General features: G+C 50.5%; 1 protein-coding gene across 2 annotated transcripts; it reads left to right on the top strand.

Annotated features, from left to right (window-relative positions):
• RHCG (Rh family C glycoprotein) lies at positions 1734-27729 on the top strand. Of its 2 annotated transcripts, XM_018066553.1 has the most exons (11): positions 1734-2023; positions 10407-10593; positions 14228-14378; positions 17773-17920; positions 18698-18864; positions 20397-20534; positions 20706-20842; positions 21170-21294; positions 21500-21573; positions 25887-25979; positions 27286-27729. In XM_018066553.1, exons 1-10 carry the CDS (start codon positions 1837-1839, stop codon positions 25953-25955), a joined length of 1383 nt encoding a protein of 460 aa, XP_017922042.1. In that variant the 5' UTR covers positions 1734-1836; the 3' UTR covers positions 25956-25979; positions 27286-27729. The 2 variants fall into 2 exon arrangements, with proteins under 2 accessions (XP_017922042.1, XP_017922041.1); XM_018066552.1 differs by lacking the exon at positions 27286-27729 and having other exon boundaries at positions 25887-26021.

Raw genomic sequence — 27742 nt, 5'->3', positions numbered from 1 at the left:
AGCATTCGTGGCTTTTACAAATGTGAGGTTCAACTTGGCGATGACTTTTTAAAATCCAGCATTGGTGAGGGTGTGTGCTTGCCACTGTCACACCTGGCTCCCGAGGCATGTGTTTTGTTTGGGAAAATCTAGTGATATCTCGGGGCCTCCCAGGTGGCGCTAGTGGTAAAGAACTCAGCTACCAATGCAGGAGACATAGGAGACACAGGTTCAATCCCTGGGTCAGGAAGATCCCCTGGAGAAAGGTTCAATCCCTGGGTCAGGAAGATCCCTGGAGGAAGGCTTGGCAACCCACTCCAGTATTCTTGCCTGGAGAATCCCATGAACAGAGGAGAGATATCTATCAAAACAATTCAGGCTCTAGGAATTCACTGAAACCTGTACAAAGACTCACAGACCTGGATGTTCTGAAAATGTTATTTGTAATACCAATAAATAACTTCATTGTCTAACACTAGGGATTTACTAGATAAAACATGATATATATCCTGCCATTAAAAATAGTGTTGTAGAAAAAGAATAATATGGGAAGATGTTTACAAAATATTAAATGAGTAAAGCAAACATAAATCAGTATTATAGTATGAATCTCTTTCCCTCTGTTTCTCGTACTAAAGTTGCCTCTAGATGGTAGGATTACAAATGTTTTCTAGTTTCTTCTTTGTGCTTTTCTGCATTTTCTTTTCTGTATTACCTGTTTTTAAAGAAAAATTAGAAAATCAAACTCATTTTTGCAAAATACAGACTAAACAGAGATATAACAAATTACATAGTTAAATTTTATCTTATGTCATGTCGAGATCACTTATGTTAACCTATAGATAATTTCTGATCATAGCTCAATGAACTTGTGAAAAATTTTTAAACTGTCCCTACGATCTTTTATTACCGGACCAGAAAGATCCTCTGGAGAAGGGAAAGGCTACCCACTCCAGTATTCTGGCCTGGAGAATTCCATGGACTGTATAGTCCATGTGACTCACGAGAGTCGGACATGACTGAGTGACTGTCACTTTCATACATATATATGTAAATTCTTAACGCCCTTTTCTTTGGGAATAATGTTAATTTACAGAAAAGTTGGAAAGGTAATACAGAAAGTGCCCCTGTCCCACCCCCATCCCTCCTAACTTGCATAACCAGGGTACACTTGTCACAACTAAGAAACCAGCACTAGTAACTAAACTTCAGACTTTATTTGGATTTCGCCAGTTTCCCATTAACATTCTCATTCTGTGCCAGGGTACAGTCCCTGGGTACCACATCGCCTTGATCTGTCCCTGTCTTTTCAGGCTTCCCTGGTCTGTGACAGTTTCTTGGACGTTCCTGGTTTTTCAGGTACCTGTATGAATTTTGTAATCAGGAAAAGAAAGGGATGACGCCGAAGCAGAAGAAAAGCAGATGATGATGATGGCGATGGTGAATAGTTCTGTCGGAACGCCTTCGTTTTTATCTCGGTGGGAGGCAAAGGATCTTCTTTTCCTTTCTCTGTTCACCGGAACGAAACGGGGAAAGCAGTTGCTGCCTGGCATCTGTGGGATCCACAGAGGCTGGGCGCCTTAATCCCTCCCTGCCCTCTGTCCTCTCGGTTCCTGCGCCTGCTACCGTCCCCCCCGCCCCCCACCCCGATGCGGGGGGCCCTTGGCTGCAGGGCGAGCCCGGGGCCGCGGGTCCCCTCGCCAGTTGGGCGAGCGCGCGGGCGGCACCCGGACCAACTGTTCCGCAACACCCGACTCGGCCGCCCCGCCCCGCCCCTGCCCCAGGTCTTATAAGGCGGTCCTGCCTTCAAGCCTCCGAACTGCCGGCTGCCCGCCCCGGCCAGGCGCCCCCTGCAGCATGATCTGGAACACCAATCTCCGCTGGCGGCTGCCGATCGTCTGCCTGCTCCTCGAGGTGGCCCTGATAGCCCTCTTCGGCGTGTTCGTGCGCTACGAAATGGATGCCGATCCCCACTGGTTGGAGGAGAAGGTGATCAAGAACTTGTCCACTGACTTGGAAAACGAATTCTACTATCGCTACCCGAGTAAGTCCCGCCACCTTGCAGGTCCACTTTGCGGGTCCCCTTCCCCCCAGGCGGAGGGTCCTGCCTGGCCTCCGGCTGGAGCTGCAGGAGGAAATGCCGCCCCCAGCCCCCTGCCCCGCCGCTCTTAGGCTCCCCACTATGGAGACTTCCCAGTGTCTGGAAGTTAAGCTCCAGAAATGGCCAGGCTGCCCAGATTCCTTTCAACTCGTGAAAACTCACGAAGAGAGCTCCCTCCAGGTGTCCAACCTCCCTTCAGAGAGCCCTTCTTGATGTCTTCAGGAGACCCCAGCCAGTGGGTGACCTTAGCTCTCCTGTCCAGCTGTGCCCAAACTCTCCACCTTAACAGAGTAGTTCCAACGTCAAGGGCTGCAGGGGTGGCTCATTGGCCTACCAGCCCTGCTGGCGTGGAGCACCACAGCACAACCATGATTTGGCTTGGAGAGGGAGAGAAACGCCCCTGAATTCTCTGGCATCCGAGGTGCGGTGATTAACAGCTTGTCCATAGAGTCACCACACCTCACCTGTATCACGGCTCTGCCCTCAGCCAGGTGGGTAACCTGTAGGCAAATGTCAACAATACACAGACTCGATTTCCTCATCTGTCAAATGGGGATAATAATGGGACCTACCCTACAGGAGTGGGGTGAGGCTGGCATGAGACATGGCACATAAAGTTCTGGCACTGTGCTGGGCATGGAGTCCTCACTTCATAATGCAGCAATTACTAGATGAGTACGAAATGCAGAGGCCCTAGGACTCAGCAGTTAGAAGAACTGGGGCAAGGTTACTTGGGTTGACCCAACCTCTGGACTCCCAGCCCAGGACTCTTCATGCCCTTGTGCTTTCTAGCTTTCCACACCATCTGCCAACAGCAAATGACAGTCTCTTTCTAACTGTTGGTACTCACATAGTCATGGACTGTTAGTTTCAGAAGGGACCCTAAAGTTCATCTCCGACAGTCACCTATGCAAACTGATCTTCCCTCCACGACTTGTTGTTGTTCAGTTGCTCAGTCATGTCTGACTCTTTGCAACCCCATGGGCTGCAGCACGCCAGGCTTCCCTGTCCTTCACCATCTCCCAGAGTCTGCTCAAACTCATGTCCATTGAGTCGGTGATGCCATCCAACCATCTCATCCTCTGTCACCCTCTTCTCCTCCTGCCATCCATCTTTCTCAGCATCAGGGTCTTTTCCAATACCTTGGCTCTTAGCATCAGGGGACCAAAGTATTGGAGCTTCAGCTCCAGCATTAGTCCTTCCAGTGAATATTCAGGATTGATTTCCTTTATTTAGGATTGATTAGTCTGATCTCCTTGCTGTCCAAGGGACTCTCAAGAGTCTCCTCCAGCACCACAGTTTGAAAGCATCAATTCTTTGGCACTCAGCCTTCTTTATGGTCCAACTCTCACATCTGTACATGACTGTTGGCAATGTTGTGACTCCCATTTCACAGACCAGGAAACTGAGGCCAGAGAGGGGACATGTCTTGCAAAAGTCACTCATCCAGAAACCTAGTGAGCCAGCGTAGGAGCTCCAGGGACCTGAACCCACCCTCCTGGACTGCTCTCCTCCCTTTCATCTCACCTTTCCCCTCTTCTCCTTCCCTATTGGTGGCTGTGACTCGGAGTTGGAACGTAGGTATGGCCCCAAGCTTGGGTTCCCGGGCCTCAAGGCAGTTCCCAGGGGGGTGGAGTGAGGGCAGTCCCTTTAGGTACTTTCTGGGTTCTTGGTTCCATGCTGTCAACACCTGTGCAGGCTTCATTCCTGCCCAGAGGATTAGAGGAGTCCTTTGGGCATCTCAGTTTTCAGAGAAGTCTAGCTCCAGCTGGCTCAAGCTGGGGCCCAGGGGTGCCTGAATACGGCTCCCGGGGCATGGGCCCCTTGGTAAATAGCAGGCACAGAAGCAGCTGGGGACCCGTCCTGGCAGTCCCCTGAAAGCCCAAGCTGCTGAACACGAGCTTCCTCCTGGGCTGATTCTCTGGGCAGTGTCTGGGGAGGTTGGTCTAAGGAGAAGCCATCAGAGCCTGGGCTCTCGAAGCTTCCCGGGAAAACAGAGGGAGAAAGGCTGAGGATGCCACAGTTTCAAACACCTGAAGGTCTGGTTCATAAAACTGAGGTGGCAAGTTTCACCCTGTGCTCCTGGGAACTAAACCTCAGATTTGTGCATTCCTCAAGCAGAGGGCAGTGTAACCTGGCAGTTGACTTTGGAAGTAAACAGATATGGGCCCATCACTTGAAATGGAGTAAAGTGAAAGTGTTAGTCACTCAATTGTGTCTGACTTTTTGTGATCGATGGACTGTGGCCCACCAGACTCCTCTGCCCATGGGATTCTCCAGGCGAGAATACTGGAGTGGGTTGCCATTTCCTTTTCCAGGGGATCTTCTCAACCCAGGGATTGAATCCAGGTCTCCTGCATTGCAGGCAGCTTCTTTACCATCTGACCCACCAGGGAAACCCAAAATAGATTAAGCCACCTCTCTAATCACACTGAGTCTCAGTATGCTCTTCTATGAAGTGGGAATGTTATTTAATGCACAGGAACTCTTGGAAGATTGAAGATAATGGGTAGCCAGGAGGACATGTCTCATGACATGAAACCAGAGGACAGTAAGCTGGTATCAAGCTTCCTCAGAAGGGACTGGTGCTATTGCTGAAGGTGTTTAAGTGCAGGCTTAGCATCCATTTAGTGATGTGTCTTCCCTGATAGCTCAGTTGCTAAAGAATCCACCTGCAATGCGGGAGACCTGGGTTCGATCCCTGGGTTGGGAAGATCCCCTGGAGAAGGGAAAGGCTACCCACTCCAGTATTCTGGCCTGGAGAATTCCATGGATGAGTCCATGGAGTGGCAAACAGTCAGACACAACTGAGCGACTTTCACTTCACGTCACTTTAGTGATGTGGCCAAGGAATATCTCTTTGAACATGAGTGTGAACTACTATAGCATTTAAATTCCTTTGTGCTGTCCCCACTTGTTGTTCAGTCACTAAGTCACGTCCAACTCTTTTGCAACCCCATGGACTGTAGCCTACCAGGCTCTTCTGTTCATGGGATTCTCCAGGCAAGACTACTGGAGTGGGTTGCCATTCCCTTCTCCAGAGGATCTTCCTAACCCAGGGGTCAAACCCATGTCTCCCATGTTGGCAGGCAGATTCTTTACCTGCCACCAGAGAAACCTTCTTCCCACTCACAATCACTTTTTGCTTGCTCTGTCAGACAAGGAGTGTATTTGTTTCTATTTTATGTTGCTAGAGATGGAGCTTAGAGGTTTTCCCAGCTGGTCAGTGGCATAGGCAGGGGTGAGGCCAAGCCCTCACACTGCACAAAACCTGCTTCCCCCAGTCTCTGTGGCATTGCCACTCCCTCAACCACCTCCCCAGGAGGTTTTGCAGTGATGGGATGGTTCTGTGTCCAGCTCCGAGTTGTGGGAGAGGTGGACACAGAGCCTTGGGGAATTGAGGGACTGGCCAGTGGATTTGAAAGGCAACAGTTTAGGCTGGGCTGTAGAGCATGGGAAGAGCCTGTCCCCAGGCTGCTGCAGGGCTGAAGAAGCGTTGGAGAGAGAGCTGATGTTGCCCACCAGCATGGGAAACTTGATCCTCAGATTTCAGAAAATTTCAAAACTTGGCCTTCTTCAGACCTGCCCAAGAGACTGAGCCAGGAAGGGGTCGCAGAACAGCTGTGTACTGGCGCCCCCTGGTGGCGGCTCCCAGGAGCCATGCTTGCCCCTCAGGGACCTCCCACGCGGGAGGGACTCTGCCTGGCTGCTTGAGTCACTCACTATAAGGCTGGGGAAAGTAGGGGAAGAAGGGCGTTGCCTTACCAACTTCCGCTGACCCCCAGCAAGTCGCCAACCCAATGCAAAGCACCTGGTCAGTCTTGAAAGAGAAAACGAGAAGTAGTAATTAATATAATTAAGCGATTGCTGAGGAGGAGAAGGGAACAACAGGATGAGACGGTTGGATGGCATCACCGACTCGATGGACAGGAGTTTGAGCAAGCTCCAGGAGATGGTGAAGGACAGGGAAGCCAGGTGTGCCGCAGTCCAGAGGGTCGCAAAGAGCCAGACACGAGCGACTGAGCGACTGAACAACAGCAAGCAATTGCTGACGAATCATGTTTATACCCAGGGCTTTGATTGGGTGACATTAAATGTGTATCAGACACCTCTGAGTTCTGTTACTATTCCTCATTTTACAGAAAAAGAAACTTGAGGTCAAAGAGGTTATGTCCTTGCTAAAGGTCATACAATCTGGACCTTCAGACCATTAAAAAAAAAATATATATATATATATATATATATTATTTATTTATTTATTTGGCTGCCCCAGATCCTAGTTGTGGCATGTGGGATCTAGTTCCCTGACCAGGGGTCGAATCCAGTACCCCTGCATTGAGAGCGAAGAGTCTCAGCCCCTGGACCATCAGGGAAGTTCTGGATCATTATTATTAAAAGCATTTTCAGTAGCATCGAACTCATTTGGCAGTCGATCCTAAAGGAAATCAACTGTGAATCTTCATTGGAAGGACTGATGCTGAAGCTGAAGTTCCAATACTTTGGCTTCCTAATGCTAAGAGTCAGGTCATTGGAAAAGACCCTGATGCTGGGACTGATTGAGGGCAGGAGGAGAAGGGGGCAACAGAGGATGAGATGGTTTGATGGTATCACCAACTCAATGGACATGAGTGTGAGCAAACTCTTGGAGACAGTGAAGGACAGGGAAGCCTGGTGTGCTGCAGTCCATGGGGTTACAAAGAATCAGACACGACTTAGTGACTGAAAAACATTCGTATTCCAGTAAGGACCAGTTTAGGAGATAGAAGGGAGTAAGAGAGCGGATAAGGAAGGTGCGGAAAGAGAGCAAAGCTGGAGTCTGTGCGCCTGAGGTTAGGGGACAAGAAACAGACATCCACAGAAGGGTTAGAGACAGAGGTCAGGACAGCTGGGGAGTCACAGAGAAGGACAGAGAACTGGCGAGGTGGGGACCGGCAGGGAGAAGCCCTGAGAAGCTGTGCGCTCTCTGCTCTTTCGTCCCAGGCCACAGGGAGAACTGAAGGCAGCCCCCAGGAAGGCCGCCTCCAGTCTCTTGAGCCCGAGCCCCTGCCCCTGCCCACCTGCTTCCCCCACCTCCAAAGAGCTTCTAGCTATGGAAGTCTGCGATGCTACCTTTTCCCAGGGGTTCCCCTCACCTCCCTGCCAGCACTGTCCCTGTCTAATCTGCTCAATTCCACTGGCCAGTCCTCGGCTCCTGTCTCCGGCTCATCGTTCCAACTCCCAGCTCTGTGTGCAGGTCTGTTGGACCTCAGAGTCCAGCTCCAACCCCAATGGCCAGGCTCCACTGTGCCCACACTACCCCGCCTGACGCTTGCCGACACCACCCACCCCCGGGGTCACGGGTCATCTCAAACTCCCGCGATCAGCCCTAGACCCAGCACCTCCCTCCCTCCCCAGCAACCTCTTCCTCCTTGCCTGCATTTGCTTTCGTGTAACTGTGGTCTGAAGGTGTCTCCCCCCTCTCTCCCCAGTCTGTCACCCATCAGCTTCTTCCCAAGAGTCATCATGACACCGTGGATGGCGCTTCACATGTTAGCTCAGTTTCCTCCACAACAGAAGCACGATGGACCATGAAACACGATAACGACACAAAATCAGTCTCACACACGGGAGGGGAAGGACAGCCTGAGCATCGCTGCCCGCCCGCACTGTGGCTCGCTGGGCTGCTGTGGACATCAGGGCCTATCTACCCAGTGGGTAGGAGACATCAGACAGGAGAGGGTCTGCCGTCTTCCCTGATGGTGAAGTGCCACCTGGGGCCCTTGGCTGCTGCTCAGCTGGCATATCTGGGCACTCCTGAGATCACAACAGTAATTATCCATTCATCCCTTCAGGGATATTTATGGAGCATCCACCCCGGGGAATGCCTATAGGCAGTGGAGAATACCAGCATGAACAAAACAGGCTTGGCCTGGACTCCTGGGGCTTCCCTGGTGGGTGAGCAGTAAAGAATCCGCCTGCAGTACAGGAGATGCGGGTTCGGTCCCTGGGTTGGGAACATCCCCTGGAGAAGGAAATGGCAACCCACTCCAGTATTCTTGCCTGGGAAATCCCATGGACAGGGGAACCTGGCAGGCTACAGTCCATGGGATCGCAGAGAGTCGGACATGACTTAGCAAATAAACCACCACCACCATTTGACTCCTTGGAGCTTTAAAGTCTAGTGGGCCAGACAAACAAACCTAACTACCTAACTACAAATTGTTGTAAGAACTAGAAATGAAAGAAGAAGGTGTCATGAGGGAGTGAACCAAGTTGAAACTCAGGGGTCTGGAAGGCCTCTGTGATGAGGTGACTTTTTGCTGAGATCCACAAGAAGAAATAGAGAAGGAAATGGTAACCCACTCCGGTATTCTTGCCTGGAGAATCCCATGGACAGAAGAAAAGAGTCAGGCATGACTGAGCGACTAAACAAGAAGAGAAGTTGCTGGCCATTCTGCAGGAACAGCGTCCTATGTGGAGGGATCACCACAGGCAAAGATCCAGAGTGAGACTGAGCCCAGGGAGGCCAATGCGGCTGGGGCACCAGAGGGAAGGGAGGACCAAGGAAAGGAAGAAGGAGGAGACTGGCGGGTGGGCCAGGCCAGGCTTGGTGAGCCCTGCAGTTCTCTTTTATTCAAAATTTTTTAATTGGGAAAATCATTTCAAATTTACAAAGAGTTGCTAAAACAAAAATAGTACAAAGAACACTATATACTCTTTTTAACTCCCATTAAGCATCTCTCTCTTTTCCCACATAAAAGCAAATACGTACATACAGTTCCTTTTCCTCTGAACTGAGAGTCCGTTAGACATATTGTGGTCTGGCCGCCTTAATTACTCCACTGTTTCCTAAGAATAGAGGCATTCTCTTCCATCACCACAGTAATCAACTTCATGAATTTACACTGTACACTACTTTAATATACTGTCCCTATACAATTTTGTCAGTGGACCCAATACAAACATTTGCGGCATTCCCCTGCACCCACGCCCACTCCCTACCCCAGCCAAATCCAGGATCCAGTCTAGGGTCAAGTATTGGATTTATTTGACCTGTCTCTTTAGCCTCTTTAACCTAGAACATTCCTGTGTAGGTACAGCACCTAGCACGTGTCTGTCCTATAACAGACGTTCACAAGGGCAGCCTTTCTTTATCTTTTAAGACACTGATATTTTTCGAGTCCAGCTTCAACCCCTTTCTAATAGCATGTTCCTTTGTTTGTTTGGTGTTTCCTCGTGATTAGATTGGGACTGTGCCTTCTCAGCCAGAGCACTACATAGGTGATGTGTCCTTTTTAGAATATCTTCCTGAAGGTGCACAAGGTCTGGGTGTCCCACACAGGTGGTATTAATTGTGATCACACCATCAAGATGTTGCCCAATTTCTCCACTGTATGGTTACCGGATGTTTTTTCACTCTCCTTTACAACTCATAAGCAATCTATGGGGAGACTCCTTTAAGACAACGCAAATACCTTGATCTTCCTCAAAGTTTGTCCCTGGATTTTAACATCCAGTGATGAAATCTTCATTGTGAAAATTATGATTTTCCAACTTCAGTGCTCATTCCACATTTAACTGTTGGGCTGTCAGCATCCTGTTGTAAGCAAGAACCCTCTCTGGTCTCTCTCTCCCTCTCTCTCTTTTTTTTTTTTAAAGTTCCTGCTTTTTATGATTTTCATTTGTTATGGTACCTAATTATTTTGGCCAGTCAAGGGACTCCTAGGCCAAATGAGACTAGCTTCTCCACTGCAGAAGAATGGGATTGCGCAGGTAAGGCCCTTGGTGAGGGCAGTGAAAGGGGGCTGTCATCTCCCCACAGGGCATTCCTTGGCCTTAAAACCCAGTGGTCTAAGTGATCTAAAGTGGGGGTCTCACCTCCATCCCCCCAGCCCAGTCCGCCCCAGAGGCTTTTTTTCTTCTAATTGAAGTACAGTTGATATACAATGTTGTTAGTTTGTGGTATATAGCTGTGATTCAGTTATACATATATATAAATACATTGTTTTCATATTCTTCTCCACGAGGGTTCATTGTAGGATATTGACTCCAGTTCCTTTTGCTATACAGTAGGACCTCGTTGTTTATCTGTTGTATACATGGCAGTTTGTATCTTATGATGTGATGGGGTAGTAGTGGCTCTTCTACCCACAGCAGAGTCATAATTACTGCAGGAGCCTCAGGATCCAGATGTAGGGGTGGCGGGATGGAGGTTGGAGGGTGGCTCAGGCCCGGCCAGTGGCGGAACAGACACAGGCTCAGCCGCGGACCGCGCTGGCCCAGACGCAGGGCTGCAGCGGGGAGCTTCTCTCGGCCACCGGGACTCTGGGCTGTGTTCTCCCCACAGGCTTCCAGGACGTGCACGTGATGATCTTCGTGGGCTTCGGGTTCCTCATGACCTTCCTGCAGCGCTACGGCTACAGCTCCGTGGGCTTCAACTTTCTGCTAGCGGCCTTCGGCATCCAGTGGGCGCTGCTCATGCAGGGCTGGCTTCAATCCTTTGACGGACGCTACATTCTGGTGAACCTAGAGAAGTGAGCGCGGCTCGGGCCGGGGGCGGGGAGCAGGGGGCGGGGCCCGTGCGGGAGGCGGGGCCCGTGCGGGAGGCGGGGCCCGTGCGGGAGGCGGGGCCCGTGCGGGAGGCGGGGCCCGTGCGGGAGGCGGGGCCCGTGCGGGAGGCGGGGCCCGTGCGGGAGGCGGGGCCCGTGCGGGAGGCGGGGCCCGTGCGGGAGGCGGGGCCCGTGCGGGAGGCGGGGCCCGTGCGGGAGGCGGGGCCCGGGGGCGTGGCCCAGAGTCTTTGGACTGTGAGCTGGGTCTTCGTCATCCAGCCAGGGTACCCAGGGGCCCTGCAACATACACCCCGCCACCCCCAACACACACACACACTCACTCATTCACTCACTCACTCACTTCCTGATCAGTGAGTCTCCAGGGTGGGAGTTCTCATGGTAACCAAGTGCTATTGGAGGGTTTCCTTCCTCCTAAGACACAGGCTGCAGGGATGCAAGGCCTTTCCCCAGGGTCCAAGTCCGGACTCTGCTCTGACATCTCAGGGCAAACATCAAAATTTGCCCTGGGAGACCTCAGGCCATAGGACCCATGGAGGGGAGGGAGCGGGTGGCAGGTGAGCGGAAGGAGTGTGGGACTGCCTGAAGCAGCCTCCTTAGGTTCGCTGTAGAGGGAATATTGAATGGGGAATCCAGTTGCCTGTGTCCTCACCCACGGAACAGAGCAAAGAGCTGTGAGGTCTGTGCGGAGTCCTAGGGCCGAAGTCCCTCCTGCCTCAGCCTCCGAGGGGGCCCCTGATCCCTATCTCTTCTCACCTCCATCCTCATCACTTGTCTGTGACAATCTTTTGGTCTGACAAGTACTACATTCCCTTCTATCAGGGAGCTCAGCCCCTCCCTCTGTCTGAAGAGGCCTCCTAGGAGCCTTAGCATGCTTCTTCCCTCAACACCTCCACCAGGTTATACAGTAAATTTGCCAACATGCCAAAAACCAGCTTGCCAAGCAGTCATCTCACTGAATGACTCATTTATCAAACTCTCCAGCCAGGGAAACTTAAGAAACTGACCACAGTTTCCGTTGCATGGTACAAAATCAACAGCCTTTGGGAGATTTTCCCCCTCCCTTCCCTTTTTAGTCAAGGTTTGGTTTATTGAAGGCTCTTCTTTAAGTCCAGTTAGATTGTCTTCAATTTCTGTAGACATATGACATTTGGCTAAAGAAAAGTACATTTCATAACTTGAGAAAGTTGCCGTTGGTGTATAAAAACAAGCACTCATTAACATGCTTGGAAAACCAAATCCACAGAAAGGGTTTAGAGGCAAATTGGTACAAAACCACGTTCTTTTAAACATCTGTTTTTAATTGGAGAATAATTTCTTTACAATATTGTGTTGGTGTCTACTGCACATCACATAAATCAGCCATAGGTATACTTATGCCCCTTCCCTCTTGAACCTCCCTCCCCAAAACTACATTTAAAGTACAAATCCCTGTTGTCACATACAAGGCACCAATCAGATATCACAGGCCAGGGGCCTGAAATTTAAACATATGCCAAATATTTGCAAAATATTAATTCATTTGAGCCAATTAATGAATCCATGAATTAAGAGAAACAGGAAAAATAGTCAACTAGGTGGAAAATGTTTCAGAACCAAGAAATTGGTCTTTTTGTATATAAATCTATGACATCCATGCATATCACTCTACTGTATAAGATACACAAGAAATTCTCATTCCCAAAGCCATAGACCCAAAGTATAAAAGTGCCTGTGATATATTTAATTGGCCACCACAGCAAAATAGCTATGGCTAAATGCAAAACAGAAGTATGGAGCTTTTTTAAATGTTCAAAGGAAATTATTGTAAACTTTTGTGGGTTAAATTTTTTTTTTTTTGGGTTAAATTTTTTGAACCAGTTATTTAACAAGTTAGTCACTTGACAACTTGAGTTTTGGCAACTTGGTTTTGGGGGAAACGATTTGCAGCAACTTAGCTGGAGCCGATTTCTGGTGCCCAGGGCTGAGATGAACATGTGGCCCCTTAGACCTCACCTGAGGATCCTTCTCCTAGCTTCTGTCCTGCCCCTGCTGAAGAGTCCCAGATCCCACCTGTCCCTCCAGGGTTGTTCCCCAGACTCGAGGAGGACCTGTGTGCTCCTCGGCCTCCATTCTCGGGCCTTGCCTGATATGTGACATGCGGATATCCATTTCCCAGGGGCCGAGGGCCCAGGCGTGGGCTTCTGTGCGCTCCCTCTCACTCCTTCCTAGGGGGTGATCGCTGCCAGGTGGTCTTCCGGCTGAGTTATGGTAATTTGGGCAAATAACTCTGCCTCTCTAAGTCTCCATTTCCCATCTTTATGACGTGGCTAATAATGGTACCTGTTCCATGGGTCCAGGTGTGATACAGGAGGGCCTGTGCTGCACTGAACAAGCATTGACGTGCCTGGCACGTAGCACCTGTCATCGTGTATTCAGCCAGGCCCAGGGGATGCGGCAATGAGCAAGGCTGGTAGTGAAGAGACATTCCAGTGGACATCCTTCGTCTGGGGAGGGACCCTGCGGAGACAGTGCCCTGCCGCCACTCCACACTCTGTCCCTACCATCGGCTGGCTTCTTACTTCTCACTTCCTGATTCACACACACACACACTCACACACACACATACACACACACTCACACACACACATACACACACACACACACACACACGAGTATGGGGGAGGGGGCTCCTGTGGCTGTGACTGCCTCAAGGAAGCAGTAGCCGCTGCTGTCTTAATGAGGACCCTGGTTGACAACGCTCATGACTTGGAGGCCACACTGAGAGTCTGCCTTGGACTCCAGGATACCTTTGCTGCTGGCAGGGCCCAAGGAGACCTGGGTTAGGCACAGCGGGCACATGGATGGAATCCAGATCCCCTCTCACCACATGGTATGCCTCTGCTATCTGGCTGGGTTTTCAGGGTCCAGACTTTAGGAGGGCCTGCAAGCTCCTTGGCCTGCATTCTCTCTGTTGGCCTTCCTGTCCGCTCTCTCCACCCAACCCCCAGCTCCCTACTGCCTGCAGGAAGGTCCTTCCTTCTTCCCTGGACATAGATCCTCTCTCCCAGGTAAGGTGAAGAGGAGGTCATGATGACTCAAACCCAAGCAAGGCCCTGGTAGCCAGCAGGAGAAGTGTGTGTAGAGATAAGGATTTGGAGGCAGAGACCACATCTGGTTAGAGGTATTGGGGAAAGCTTCCTGAAGAGGTGGTGGGTGAGAAGAGGTTTTGGAAGGGCAGGTAGAAAATGAAGGGTAGGACAAGGTCCCAAATACGGACCGGATGATGTTCAACAACAGCAGCCTTGAGTGCTTGGGTGCCTTGAGTACAAGATGCCTGCAAGGAAGAGGGTGGGGCCTGAGATAGGCCCTCAAAGGAAGGGTGTGGTGGCATCTAGTATGTGCCACTGCTGTGCTGGATACTTCGCAGGCTATTTCTTTGCATTCTTAGAGTAGCTCTAAGATGCTATGTGCCCATTACCACAGATGGTGAAACTGAGGCTCAGCAAAGTTAGACCACAAGCCCAAACCCACAGGTGACCAAAGTTCAGATTCAGCCCCAGAGCTTGAGTGCCACTTCTTGCTGTGGCCTCAGCCCCTCCCCTGTCCTGTCTCCCCACAGCCTCATCAATGCGGACTTCTGCGTGGGCTCTGTCTGTGTGGCCTTTGGTGCAGTTCTGGGCAAAGTCAGCCCTGTCCAGCTCCTCATCATGACTCTCTTCCAAGTGACCCTCTTCTCAATAAATGAGTACATTCTCCTCAACCTGTTAGAGGTGAGCAGAGCTCAGAACAGGGATGGCGGTGGAAGGGACACTTGGGGGGACAGGAAGGTGACAGAGAAAGAAAAGACTGGGGAGACAAGCCAGCTGGATTCAATTCAAGTTTGACCAGTCACTTAATCTTCTGAGTCTCAGCTTCCCCAGCTGTAAAGCAGGAGAATGACATATATTGAGCATCCACCTGGTACATCAGTCCAGCAACCAGACAGAGCAGAGGTTCCTCGCATGTTGGTTTTCTTCCTCCTTTCTCCATCTGGCATATCAGAGGGAACGAATGGGATGTTCCTGCACATCGTCTTGCACACACACATTCCCAGATTGCTCTGCCAAGAAAATGACCCAGTATACTGAGGGGGCACCTCTGTAAGGAAGGTTCCCAGGGGAGTGGCCAAAGCAGACATGTGCAGTTGCACACATTGCACAATGCAGAACTCTGGGGGTGCCATTCCCATGGACCTCTATGGCAGAAATGATGCCCCCTGAGGTTGACTAATTCACTGGCCAAGGTAAAGAGCATCTTAGGCCTCTGACTCTTGTTTAGACACCTCTTTGGCATATTTGCAGGAGTAGGGATTATTCAGGAACCCCATCCCTTTCTCATTCTCCAACTTCTCTATATTTGGACTCTGCCTAGAAACCCTCACGGGTTTGTTTTTTTTTTTTTTAACATAGAATTTCTCAGAAGCAGGGTGATCAGGACTTGCACAGTGGTTCCTCAGTATCATCTGGAATTCAGCCGTTTTTGTTTAACTATTTTGAGCACATGATTTCCATTCTTATTTTTTTCTGTGCTGTGCCAAATGCAGGATCTTAGTTCCCCAACTAGGGATTGAACCCACGCCCTTGCAGTGGAAGCACAGTGTTAATGTGAATCTTGGGACTGTCAGGGAAGTCTCACCCCCAGGGGTTTTGCTTTCAGACCACCCTACATTCGGTCACTCATTTTGTCATTGTTTTCAGATACCGCACTATCATATTCCTTCTTCCTGACTCATCTCCCTGTCATCATCCTTTTTTTTTTTTTTTTTGGCCATTCCAGGTGGCATGTGGGACCTTAGTTCCCTTACCAGGGATTGAACCTGTGCCCCCTGCAGTGGAAGCACAGAGTCTTAACCGCTGGACCAGCAGGGAAGTCCCTCCCTGTCTTCATCCTTGCCCGACCCACCACCTCAAGCTAGCTAATCTCCACCAGCAGCTGTGGGGACCTGTTAATAATGCATATAAGACTATTCCTCTGATTAAAACCCTGTTTGTTTGTTTTTTTTTTTTAAATTTCACTTCAAATCAAATCTAAACTTGTGTTAAGGCCCTACATGTTCTGGCCTCAACCTTTTCTCTAAGCTTATCATCTACTCTCTCCCCATCTTTCTGTGATTTGACTGTATCCTGCGGTCTGCTTTTCAAGTACCCAAGCTTGGTTCCACCTCAGGGCCTTTGCACTTACTGCTCCCTTTGCCTGGAGTGCTCATCTTCCTGCTCCTTTTCATTACTGAGGTCTCAGCTGCAGTCTCACCTCTTCAGAGAGGCCCGCCCAGGTTCTCCTACCAGTGTTGCCCTCTCCCTTACCTCCTCCTAGTCACTACCCTTGGCTAATTTTCTTCAGAGCATTTATCCTTAAGGGAAAATAAGGGTGAAACCTTATCTGTTTGGAGACTACCTCTATTCCTGGCACCTGGCCCAATGCCTAATAAATTATTGAGAAGTATTTGTCAAGGGAGTAAGTTTTGGATTTACATGTCAGGCAGTGCTCCAGGCAGCGCGATACAGGAGTGAGCAGGATCTTTGTTTCGATTCTAAGGAACTCACAACCTCGTGAGGGGGCCAGGAAGCAAATAGACAGTGACCAGACAGTGAGACAAGGATGGAGTTCCAGGGCTAGGTGCCCTGAGGGAAGGGGAGGAGGACCTGAGCCAGCATATGGCAAGCCAGGGAGGCTTCCTGGAGGAAGAGTTGTTAAAGCCAGAAGTCAAGTAGATAATCAGGCAAAGGAATGAGCAAAGGTATTTGAGGCAGAGGGAATGGGGGTGGGGTGCTAGGGAGGGGAGGAAGGAGCATGGATCATCAAGACTTTCACAGGCTGTGTTAAAGAGTCTCAACTTTACCATGAGGGCAATAGGGAGCTATGGAAAGTTCCAGGCAGGAGAGGGGCATGGTCAAATACATGCTATGGAAGTGTCACTTTGGCTGCGGTGAAGAGAACGGTTGGAGGCAGAGAGTCAAGAGGCTGTGTTAGTCACCCTGGTGAGAAGTAATGGGACTGGCTCTGGCCTAGGACAAAGAGAAGAAAGTGGATCATAAGCAATTTATAAAAAAGGTGACTAAACCAGCCTTGGAGACTGGTTGGGGTGGGTAGAGAGAAAGAAGCTAGGCTAGGTGAGGGGGTACACAGGGGAGTCAATAGATGAGATCTGAAATTGGCTGAGAAGTAGTACCTTGGGTGTGAGTTTAGAGGCAGAGAAGGCTTCTTTGACCCTCAAAACCCCTCTCTGATCTGCTGCAGAAATTCCCTCAAATGCATGACAGTGTTTGAGTCTTTCCTGCAGCCAAGTTGAAACACAGTAATCACCGCTGATAATTAAGGAGCACTTGCCCTTGCCTGGGCCCTGCTCTGAATGCTTCACGTGGGTCATCTCATTCAGTCCTTCTTTCTGAGCCAGGCCCAGTTATTACTCCCATTACATTACATCACATTACATTACAGATGAGAAAACTGAGACTCAAAGAGGGTAAGGGGCTCCCCCAAGGTCACACAGCTAGTAGAGGCACCTGCCAGGCTGGGAGTCAGGAAAGAGGTATGTCAACAGTTCAACAACTAGCCCTGTGACATTGGATGACACGCTTACCTCTCTGGTTGGGTTTCCCATCTAAAGGGAAGAAGCAGGTCTATGATTTCCTTTTTGTTGTTAATTTATTTGGGCTGTACTGGGCCGTCACTGCTGTGCAGGCTTTTCTTTAGTTGCAGAGAGCAGGCGCTACTCTTCGTTGCAATGTATGAGCTTCTCATTGTGGTGGCTTCTCTTGTGCAGCACGAGCCCTAGAGCACAGACTCAGTAGCTGTGGTGCATGGGCTTAGTTTCCCCGTGGCATATGGGATCTTCCCGGACCAGGAATTGAACCCATTTCTCCTGTACTGGCAGGCGGATTCTTAACCACCAGGGAAGTTCCCCACTTTAATTTTCACTGAAGTATAGTTGAGGAGGGGATCCCCACTTCCTCCCCTTCCCAGTTGATGGGTCTGCTAGGGCCCTGGGCTTCCTTCTGTAGCCTATACCTCCTTGGAGACAGCTGCACCTCTGTCTGTGTGTGGGGAGGTGGGGGTGGGAAAGTGTCAGAGGAGGGAGGGAGAGGAGGGTCAGACCCTGACAGTACCCTTGTATCCGTCCACCAGGTGAAGGATTCGGGGGGCTCCATGACCATCCATGCATTTGGAGCCTACTTTGGGCTCACAGTGGCCTGGATTCTCTACCGTCCTAACCTACACCACAGCAAGGAGAGGCAGAGTTCTACGTACTACTCGGACCTCTTTGCTATGATCGGTGAGAGCTTCCATAGTGACTGAGGGGGCCCCCATGATGACCAACGGCTGCTGTGCTACCGTGGTGGGTGAGGGTCACCACAAGCATTTCAGGCTGCAGTGATCATACCTCATCCCCACATGGTCTGGTGGGTGGCTGCCAGTTCCCTTTGGAGAATGGGCAGGGAGGGGTTGCCTATAGATATTTCAAGGATCCCAGTTACTTGTCCCTTTTCCCCATGGGGCTGGAAGAAGTCTGTCACTCATCCTGCGTGTTCCCTTGAATGCCCCAGGGCAGACACAGTGATAACCAGGAAATGCGTCCATCCTTGATCTCAGCAAGGTGTATGTGCCTATTTCCTGTGTCCATTCATTCCAGAGAACACATACCAGCTACCTTCTCTGGTCTCTTAAAACCCAGCCCTGCCTTCAAGGAGCTCCTTGCAGGGTGGTAGAACAGATGGCCAAGCAACTTGATTATCTCCCTACAGTGGAGAAAAAGATTCTCCCTTAAGGTGCCTGGGAAGCAGGGTGGGAGGCATTTCACCAAGTTGTGGGGTCAGGGTAGATTTCCTGGGGCGGAGTGGAAGACTAAGATAGCATTAGGCAGTGAGTAACCCAGGGAGGGCCTTCCAAGATGAGCCCCCAGCACAAATAAAATTCCAGGGGAGGGAAATGGCTGGGGTGTGTGAGTCACTTGATATCTCTGGAGCTAAAGGACAGAATGTCTGTCCAAGCTCCGTCAGGCCCATCTAATACCCCTTCTCCCGATTCCACTGGCCCTGTCCGGAATGGCCAGGCACCCTCTTCCTGTGGATGTACTGGCCCAGCTTCAACTCGGCTATATCCAATCACGGAGATGCTCAGCACCGAGCGGTCATCAACACCTACTGCTCCTTAGCAGCCTGCGTGCTCACCTCAGTGGCTCTGTCCAGCGCCCTGCATAGAAAAGGCAAGCTGGACATGGTGAGTGGGGTGCTGCTGGGGGAACCTTGGGGGAAGCTGTGGCCACAACTGCCTGTGCCCAGTGGGCACTGATCACCACGCCCTGCCAACAACTCAGTGAAGCAGGCAGCATAAGGATTATTGCACCCATCTTGCAGATGAAGAAACTGAGGCCCCGAGAGAAATGATTTGTCCAGATGACACAGCTGGCTTTAGGCAGAGCCCAGAACCAGATTCATGAAGGTTCTATCATGCCGGCTGCCCGTGCTCCTTCTCATCCTCCTCTCCCCACAACCTGGGTGCTGTCATTAGTTCTGGACTGAGCAACCCCCCAGAAAACCAGCTTCTGGCCCCCAGCCTTCCTAGCTCTGCCCCTACCTGCCCCCTCCACACGCTCAAAACAGAACCCCTTCAAAACACTTGGGACGCCTGTGGGGCTGCCGTGTTGCCCAGTGCCCTTCATATCACGCCACTGGGACATGTGTTCCTGCCATTCCTGGGGGAGTAATGGGTGTTGGTAGATTTTTCTATAGAAAGAAGACCACCTCTCTCTCTGATATTCTTTTTATTTATTTTTGATTGCACTGGGTCTTCAGTTCAGTGCTCAGACTTAGTTACTCGGAGGCATGTGGGATCTTAGTTCTCCAGCCAGGGATCAAACCTGTGTCCCCTGCATTGGAAGGTGGATTCTTAACCACTGGACCATCCGCGAAGTCCCAACATTTAATACTCTGACACTAGCTTTTAGACCCAGGCACCTATGTGCCAAGATGCTGCCAGGAGTGTGTGTTATTCCGGGACACAGCCTTGAGCCCCAGGATGCATTGGACAGTCACTGTACAGAGAGATGGGGACACAGGCCCCGGGGGGAGAGAATCAGACACACTCATGTGGGCACATGCAGGGAGGGACATGGGAGAGGACGAAGGTCAGGGGCTCTGGCTCCACATGGATCTGGATCAAGACACTTTTCTGCCCTTGGCTGGCCGTGTGGTCTTCGACAAGTCCATGAACCTCCCCCGTGCCTTAATTTCCTCACCTGAAAACATGAAAAGGTAACTGTACTCACCTCCTGGGCTTGTTGTGGAGATGCAACATATTCCTCGCAAGCCAGCACCGTGGTCCATGGCACAGGTAGGTCCTCAGAGAGTCAGCCGGTGCTCCTGTAGGCACGCAGATTCTGATGCCAGCACACGTGCATACAGAGGGCATCAGACACACGAACCTGGGCACGCCTTCGTGTCTGGGCACCCAGCTCCGAAGGGGACGTGCGGGTGGGCTGAAGGAGCCCACGGACACAGGCACACATGCGCGCAGAGGGTGCCCCGAGCGCTGGTGAGCGTGGCAGCTGCACAGACAGCACAGGGGCGGCTGTCCCAAGCCTGGGCTCGGCTGGAGTCCTCTGCAGTCTCCTGGCTGAGGCACGGGAGCCATCTCTGGCTCCCAGGTGGCCCCCCACGCACAGGAGATCAACTTGGGCCCTAGGTCAGCTCCTCCAGGACGCTACTCTGGGAGAGGACTGAGTTCCCGCCTGCTCTGCCTGCCCTGCCCAGGTGCACATCCAGAACGCGACGCTCGCCGGAGGAGTGGGCCTGGGCACCGTTGCCGAGCTGATGGTCCTGCCTTTCGGCTCCCTCATCATCGGCTTCATCTGCGGCATCGTCTCCACCCTGGGTTTTGTGTACCTGACGGTGAGAGCTCCAGGGCCAGGGACTGGGTTGGGGGGCGGGGGCAGGGAGTGGGCAGTCTCTAGGGAGAGGGTGGGGGCTGGGTCTCTGTGTATTTGGGGCTTCCAGAATCCTGGACTCCCCACAGCCTGCCACAGCCCCCTGCCTGACCAACACTCATCCCCCTGTTTCCAGCCATTCCTGGAGTCCCGGCTGCGCATCCAGGACACGTGTGGTGTTCACAACCTGCACGGCATTCCTGGCATCATAGGCGGTATTGCGGGTGCAGTGACGGCAAGCATCGCCAACATTGATCTGTATGGGGAGGAAGGGTAAGAATGGAGGCAGTGTAAGGAGGTTGAGCTCCCTCTTTCCTTCTCCATTCCTCCTTCCTACTATTCCTCTAGGGTCCAAGACTATCTCTGTCCCCTTTCTCACCCACTCCAGACCACTATTTCATGGGCCTCTCTCCTCAACCTCTGCCCTTCCATAAGAATCTTAGAGACCATCTGATCTTTTTAGTGCCCCCATTCTGCAGATGGAAAGGCTGAGGCCCAGAGTTTATTGAGCCTTCGTGTCCACTCATGCGTGTGGTGTGACAGCGGGTAGTCACTTGGCCTCTCCGAGGGATCCTGACCTGCTCCCTGTCTCTACCCCAGGCTTGCCTATGCCTTTGGCATTGAAAGATCCAAGTTAAACTGGAGCCCAAACACGCAGGGCAGGTTCCAGGCTGCCGGGCTCTTTGTGTCACTGGCCATGGCCCTGGTGGGCGGCATCATCGTAGGTGAGTGGGGGTGACCATGCCAGAAAAGGTGGGGCCCTGTGGTTGGGGGACCCAAGAGTGTGTGCCAGAGGTCACCTGGAGCCCCCAGGAGCCCTTTGTCTCTGCACTGATGGCTCTGAGACCGGGGGGATTTTTCCAGTTGAGGGGAAGGTCTGGGTAGGCAGAGAAGTCATTCTTGACCTCTGGGACCTCCAACTTCCTTTAGGGGTCATTCTGAGATTACCATTCTGGGGACAAGCGCCTGATGAGAACTGCTTTGAGGATGCAGTCTACTGGGAGGTGAGTTCTGCTGACTTGCCCCGCGGCTCCTCTCCCTGGACCCCATCAGCTGGGCTGGAGCCTGGGAAGCCGGAAGCTGAGGGCTGGGGGACGGAGCTTGCGTCCTCTACTCCTTTATCCAGGAGGCTGTCCCCTGAGGGGTTAAAGGCTTCATTCTGAGCATGTGTGCATGCTCAGTCATGTCCAACTCCTTGCGGTGCTATGGGCTATAGCCTGCCAAGCTCCTCTGTCCATGGGATTTCCCAGGCAAGAATACTGGGGTGGGTAGCCATTTCCTTCTCCAGGGAAATCTTCCCAACCCCGGGATCAAACCCACGTCTCCTGCCTCTCCTGCAATGGCTGGTGGGTTCTTTTACTGCTGAACCACCTTGGAAGCCCTCATTCTAGAGCAGTACTTCCCAAAGTATAATGCTCCCTAGAACAGCAGCAGCAGCAGCATCTGGGAACTTGTGAGAAATATAAATTCTCAAGTGCCACCCAGACCTCCTGATTTCAAAGCTCAAGGGGCAGGGCCCAGCCCTCTGTCTATAAGCCCTCCACATGATTCTGATGAAAAACTCACCTGTGAACCAACCACCTAAGACCAGTGGTTGGGCCCTCGCATGCACACTGGAATCATCTGGGGGTCTTTAGAAACTTCCCAGGCCTCAGTCTCCAGAGACTTGACGTTCGCTGGTCTTGTGTGGGGCCTGGATATTAGCACTGTATTTAAAATTTGCCAGGTGAATCTAATATACGGCCTGGGTTAAGAATCACAATGCAGTCTTCAGCTTCTGTAGCCATAAGAAGCACCTGGTGACCTGGTAAAAACTCAGTTTCCCAGGCGTTAGCCCAGCTGGACTCTGCATGGGAACTAGCTCCCAGGTGATCTTGTACTGACACTCCCCTAAGCCTCTAGAGCAGCCTCTAGAACAGCGTTGGTACAAAATCTAACTTGAGAAACATTGTTCTAGAAGCTGAAAGTAGTAGAATGTCACAGAACTCAGCTTCTTTAAAAATGTGCCATAATCCGGGCTTTCTGTGACTTCAGGGTGGCCTTCCTCCCCATGAATCATCATGACAGGTATTTGCCTGTGTTAGGAGATGGGGAATGAAACACAGGGTCCTTCTTGTCTCCCAGCCTTCCCCCTCATGACAAGGGCAGAGACCTAGCCTGTGTCTGTGGCCCCTGGGACAAGGGTCTGCCCAACATGTTCCTTCTTTTGGCTGTTTGTTTTATGATTAAAGTATGGTTCATTTGCAGTATTAAATTAACTTCAGGTGTACAGCATAGTGATTCAACATTTTAATAGATTACACTCTATTTAAAATTACTATAAAATAACAGCCATATTTCCCTGTGCTGTACAATATATCCCTGTAGCTTGTTGATTTCATACATAGTTGTTTGCTTGTACCTCTTAATCTCTTACCCCACTTTGACCCTCCCTCCTTCCTTCTCCCTACTGGTAACCTCTAGTTTATTCTCCATATCAGTGAGTCTGTCTCTTTTCTGTTATATTCATTCCTTCTAAAAAATAAATATTTTTTAGAGTCTATATAGAAGTGATAACATATTTTGTCTTTGGTTTATTTCGCTAAGCACCCTCTATGTCCATCTATTTTGTTGCACGTGGCAGAACTTCATTCTTTTTTAGAGCTGAGCAATAGTCCACTGCACATCTATATATACACCACATCTTCCTTTTCCGTTTATCTGTTGTTGGGTGCTTAGGTTGTTTCCATACCTTGGCTCTTGTAAATAATGTTCCTGTGTACATCGGCATGCAAATATCCTTTCAAATTAGTATTTCCATTTTCATCGGCTATATATCCACTAGTGGAATTGACGGATCATACAGCAGTTCTATTTTTAGTTTTTTAAGGAACCTCTATCCTGTTTTCCATAGTGGCTGCATCAATTTACATTCCCACCAACACTGTACATGGGTTCACTTTTCTCACGCCCTCACCAACATTTGTTGTGTGCTTAATTGCTCAGTTGGGTCTGACTCTTTGCGACCCCATGGACTGTAACCCACCAAGCTCCTCTGTCCGTGGGGATTCTCCAGGCAACAATACTGGAGTAGGTTGCCATGCCCTCCTCCAGGGGATCTTCCCAACCCAGGGGTAGAACCCAGGTCTCCCTGTAGATTTTTTGATGACAGCCATCCTGACAGGTGTGAGGTGATGGCTCATTGTGGTTTTAATTTGCATCTTTAATAATTAGCTGGCTCTGTATTTTTAAAATCATACCAGAAGTTTTCAGGATAATCTTAACTAATATCCACTGAAAACCAATATTATATACATAACTAATAAGCCTTTTAAATTTTCTCTCTTTAAATTATGTTTAAAATTATAACATGAATAGAAGCTCATTAAAGAAAATCTGGAAATAGAGATAAATAGAAATTCCATCACCCTCATTCAAGCACTATTAATATTTTGGGTATATTTCCTTCCAGCCCCTCCTTTTTAAATCTACATGGACTTTTCTTAAATAGCTGATATTATACTTGATTTCATATCCTGCTCTTTCTCTATCGTAAGAACTGTTTTGTGTTATTACATTATGAATAAACTTTATTTTTTAGCAGCATAATTATTTTCATTTTATATTTTAAGTGGGAACGTAAATTATTTCAGACACCACAGTTAGAAACCACACAGGTTTCAGTTCAGTTCAGTTCAGTCGCTCAATCGTGTCCGACTCTTTGCGACCCCATGAATCACAGCACACCAGGCCTCCCTGTCCATCACCATCTCCCGGAGTTCACTCAGACTCACGTCCATCGAGTCCGTGATGCTATCCAGCCATCTCATCCTCTGTCGTCCCCTTTTCCTCCTGCCCCCAATCCCTCCCAGCATCAGAGTCTTTTCCAATGAGTCAACTCTTGGCATGAGGTGGGCAAAGTACTGGAGTTTCAGCTTTAGCATCATTCCTTCCAAAGAAATCCCCGGGCTGATCTCCTTCAGAATGGACTGGTTGGATCTCCTTGCAGTCCAAGGGACTCTCAAGAGTCTTCTCCAACACCACAGTTCAAAAGCATCAATTCTTCAGTGCTCAGCCTTCTTCACAGTCCAACTCTCACATCCATACATGACCACAGGAAAAACCATAGCCTTGACTAGATGGACCTTAGTCAGCAAAGTAATGTCTTCGCTTTTGAATGTACTATCTAGGTTGGTCATAACTTTTCTTCCAAGGAGTAAGCGTCTTTTAATTTCATGGCTGCAGTCACCATCTGCAGTGATTTTGGAGCCCAAAAAAGTTTAAGGTTAATGAAATGAACTAAAAAAAATGTGTCCATTCCCATACATAGCTGTTCACTCTTGGTTTCATTTTTTTCTTCTTCCTTTTCTATGGGATTCTAGTTTTCTCATTAGGGATTGAACCCAGGCACCCACAGCAGTGCGCGTGCCAAGTTCTAACCCCTGGACCCCTGGGATTCCCTCTTGGTTCTGTTTTGATCATTTACATTGCTGTTGTTTCAGTCGCTCAGGTGTGTCCGACTCTTTTGTGACTCCGTGTAGCCTGCCAGGCTCCTCTGTCCATGGAACTTTGATCTTCATAACTTATTCTAAGTTCACACCTTCTCTGTGCTGTATTATCAGCAGTGGTCAGTTTCAAGCCACACAATCCCATGCCATTGGAAGGAGGCCACCATCAGGCCATTCTCATGGCCTCTGGCCTCTCGCAGTTTACCTGGGAGATGAGGTGACTTCCCAGAGGACAGAGGTGAGGCAGATGTCCCCCAGGAGCACAGGTGAGGGCATCTTTAGGATCAAATCTAAGCCTTGAGGCCAAGGCTGGGCTGATCTCTCCCACCCATACTCCCATCTACCAATCCACTTGTGGCTGCCCCTACATCCCCACTCCCCACCCCAGCCTCACTCTTGGGCCAGCGTGGCGTTCAGGGAGCTTGCCAAGCTGCCTCTTACCTGGTGCATTACTATTCCTCTTTCAGAAGTGCGTTTGGCACAATTGGAATCCCCCCAGGCTGGGTTATCAGCCTCTTGCGTGCATGTACAACTCATACTGTCACTGTGCACTTCTCTTGGACCCCTTTCCTTTGCTCTAGTGGGGCAAGGACTGTGTCCTGCTTGGCCTTGCAGTGCCCAAGCACCCAGGACAGTGGCTAACTGAACTAGGAGCAGGACGTGTGTGAAGGATTGCCCTGCTTCACAGCATGCAAACTGCACGGTGATCACAAGGTGGCGCCCACCACACACCGTTCGCTGCTCCTGGCCTTGCCCAGGCTGTTCTAGTTCCACCGGCCACACCTCCCTACCTGGGGCAGGGCCCTCAGAGCCGCCTCCTCTCTCTGCAGATACCCAGGGAGCCGAAAAGCACTGCCCTCCATTCTGAGGACTCCAGCATCAAGCCCCCAGAACCTTAAACTCCCGGGGCAAGAGAGAAGCAGGTGAGCATGGGTTTGGCTTGTCCTTGGGGGCCCAGCTCTGGGAATCAGATGCCACCAGCAAAGGGGCAGAAAGCAAGCATCAAGAACTGAGGATCTGAGCTTCTACCTGCCAGCCTCATGCTGGGGTTGGTGGGAGAGGCATTTGGTGTCAGACCATCCTGGACAGACTGGACAGACACAGGAATCTGTGGAAGGCATTCTGGACTGGAAAGAATATATGGAAAGTGACCTGGGAGCACACATGGCTTTGCCGCTTACTGCCTACCTGACTTTGAGGATCTCTTCACCCCAGAGACTGAGCCTCAATTTCCTCATTTATAAAAGTGGAAATGACAGGGCTGGCTCTATTCAGTTGATCAACTCGGGCAAGAACCTTCTTTCTTTCCTTCTCATTCTCCTTCCTTTTTTTTTTTTTTCATCTACTAACATTTCCTTGCTCCCTCTGTGAGATGCACCAAGCCCTTTTTCATGCCTTTTGCACCTGACACCTTAGAGATCGCTACAAGTGCAATTATTTCCCACTTTTCTTTTATCAAGATTTTTTTTTCTTTGATGTGGATCATTTTTCTAAAAGTCTTTATTGAATTTATTACAATAAATGTTGCTTCTGTTTTATGTTTTGTTTTATTTTGGCCACAAGGCATGTGGGATCTTAGCTCCCCCACCAGGAGTTGAACTTGCACCCCCTGTATTTGGAGGTGAAGTCTTGACCACTGGACTTCCAGGGAAATCCCAGCTTCCCTCTTTTTAATGCCTGCGTGCGTTCATGCTCAGTCATGTCTGACTCTGCAACCCCCTGAACTGTAGTCCACAAGGCTCCAGTATCCTTGGGATTTCACAGGCAAGAATACTAGAGTGGGTTGCCATTTCCTCCTCCAGCAGATCTTTCCAACCCAGGGAGAGAATCTGGGTCTCTTGAATCTCCTGCATTGGTAGGTGGATTCTTTACTGCTGTGCCACCTGGGAGGCTTTTTTAATAGATCAGGAAATTAAGGCTCAGAGCGGTTCAGGTGCTTCAAAGCCAACACAGCACACGTGGAGGAACTGGGGTCTTTCCAGGTCACTATCATTGCTCTTGCCATAGCTATTTGACCTCCTTGGAGACCAGAGTTTGCAAATAACTGTTCTGGGACAAAAGGCTGAGTGATGTGGCAGGAGAGGTTGCTAGGGATTAAGGGAAGGGAAAAGCGAGACTGTGACCAGCTGCTTCTGATGCTGCCCATCTCGTCCAGGAAAGGAAAAGGTGCCCGAGGGGCTTTGGGCAGGACTTGGCAGTGGCCCGCTGCTCTTGGCTATCTCCCTGCAGGCTCCACAGATTGTCCTGGTGCTCCCCAAGGAGCCAGGGCTGACCAAGCTGGAAACACAAGAGCAAGGCGAGTGCACCCCTCCTGCTGGCCTGGTCCAGGGCGCCTCCATCTCCCCCTCCACCTTCATCCCAGGAGGCCTGCCTGAGAATGGAGGAGGAGATGTAGACAAAGTGGGCATCCAAGCGAGGTTCCAGCTGCAAGAGGCCTGCTACTGGGGCTCTTGGCGGTCACATCCTGAGAAAAATAGGCAGGATTGGGGCTGGGGGCTAGGGTGGACCCGAGTCCTCCTAGGAGACAACATAGCTGCCAGCCGGCGTCTGCTGACCTCTTCCATCCACTGCCTGCCTGTAAGCCAGTGTCTTCCATACTCTCTGAATCCCCCAGACCTCTCTGTGCTGTGCAGATGGTGGCCTCCGTGAATAAACATGCCTGGTGTTCTTTGTGGAATGGGTGTGA

This window comes from Capra hircus, chromosome 21 (assembly GCF_001704415.2).
Source record: "Capra hircus breed San Clemente chromosome 21, ASM170441v1, whole genome shotgun sequence".
Taxonomy (NCBI): Eukaryota; Metazoa; Chordata; class Mammalia; order Artiodactyla; family Bovidae; genus Capra; species Capra hircus.
This window is presented reverse-complemented; position numbering and strand designations above follow the sequence as displayed.

Excerpts from the sequence above, each read along its gene's own strand:
- RHCG (XM_018066553.1), top strand. The coding sequence starts at position 1,837 with ATGATCTGGAACACCAATCTCCGCTGGCGGCTGCCGATCGTCTGCCTG. Across the intron at positions 20,535-20,705 it reads TGGGTTTTGTGTACCTGACG|CCATTCCTGGAGTCCCGGCT; the intron begins GTGAGAGCTCCA and ends CCCTGTTTCCAG. Across the intron at positions 20,843-21,169 it reads GATCTGTATGGGGAGGAAGG|GCTTGCCTATGCCTTTGGCA; the intron begins GTAAGAATGGAG and ends TCTCTACCCCAG.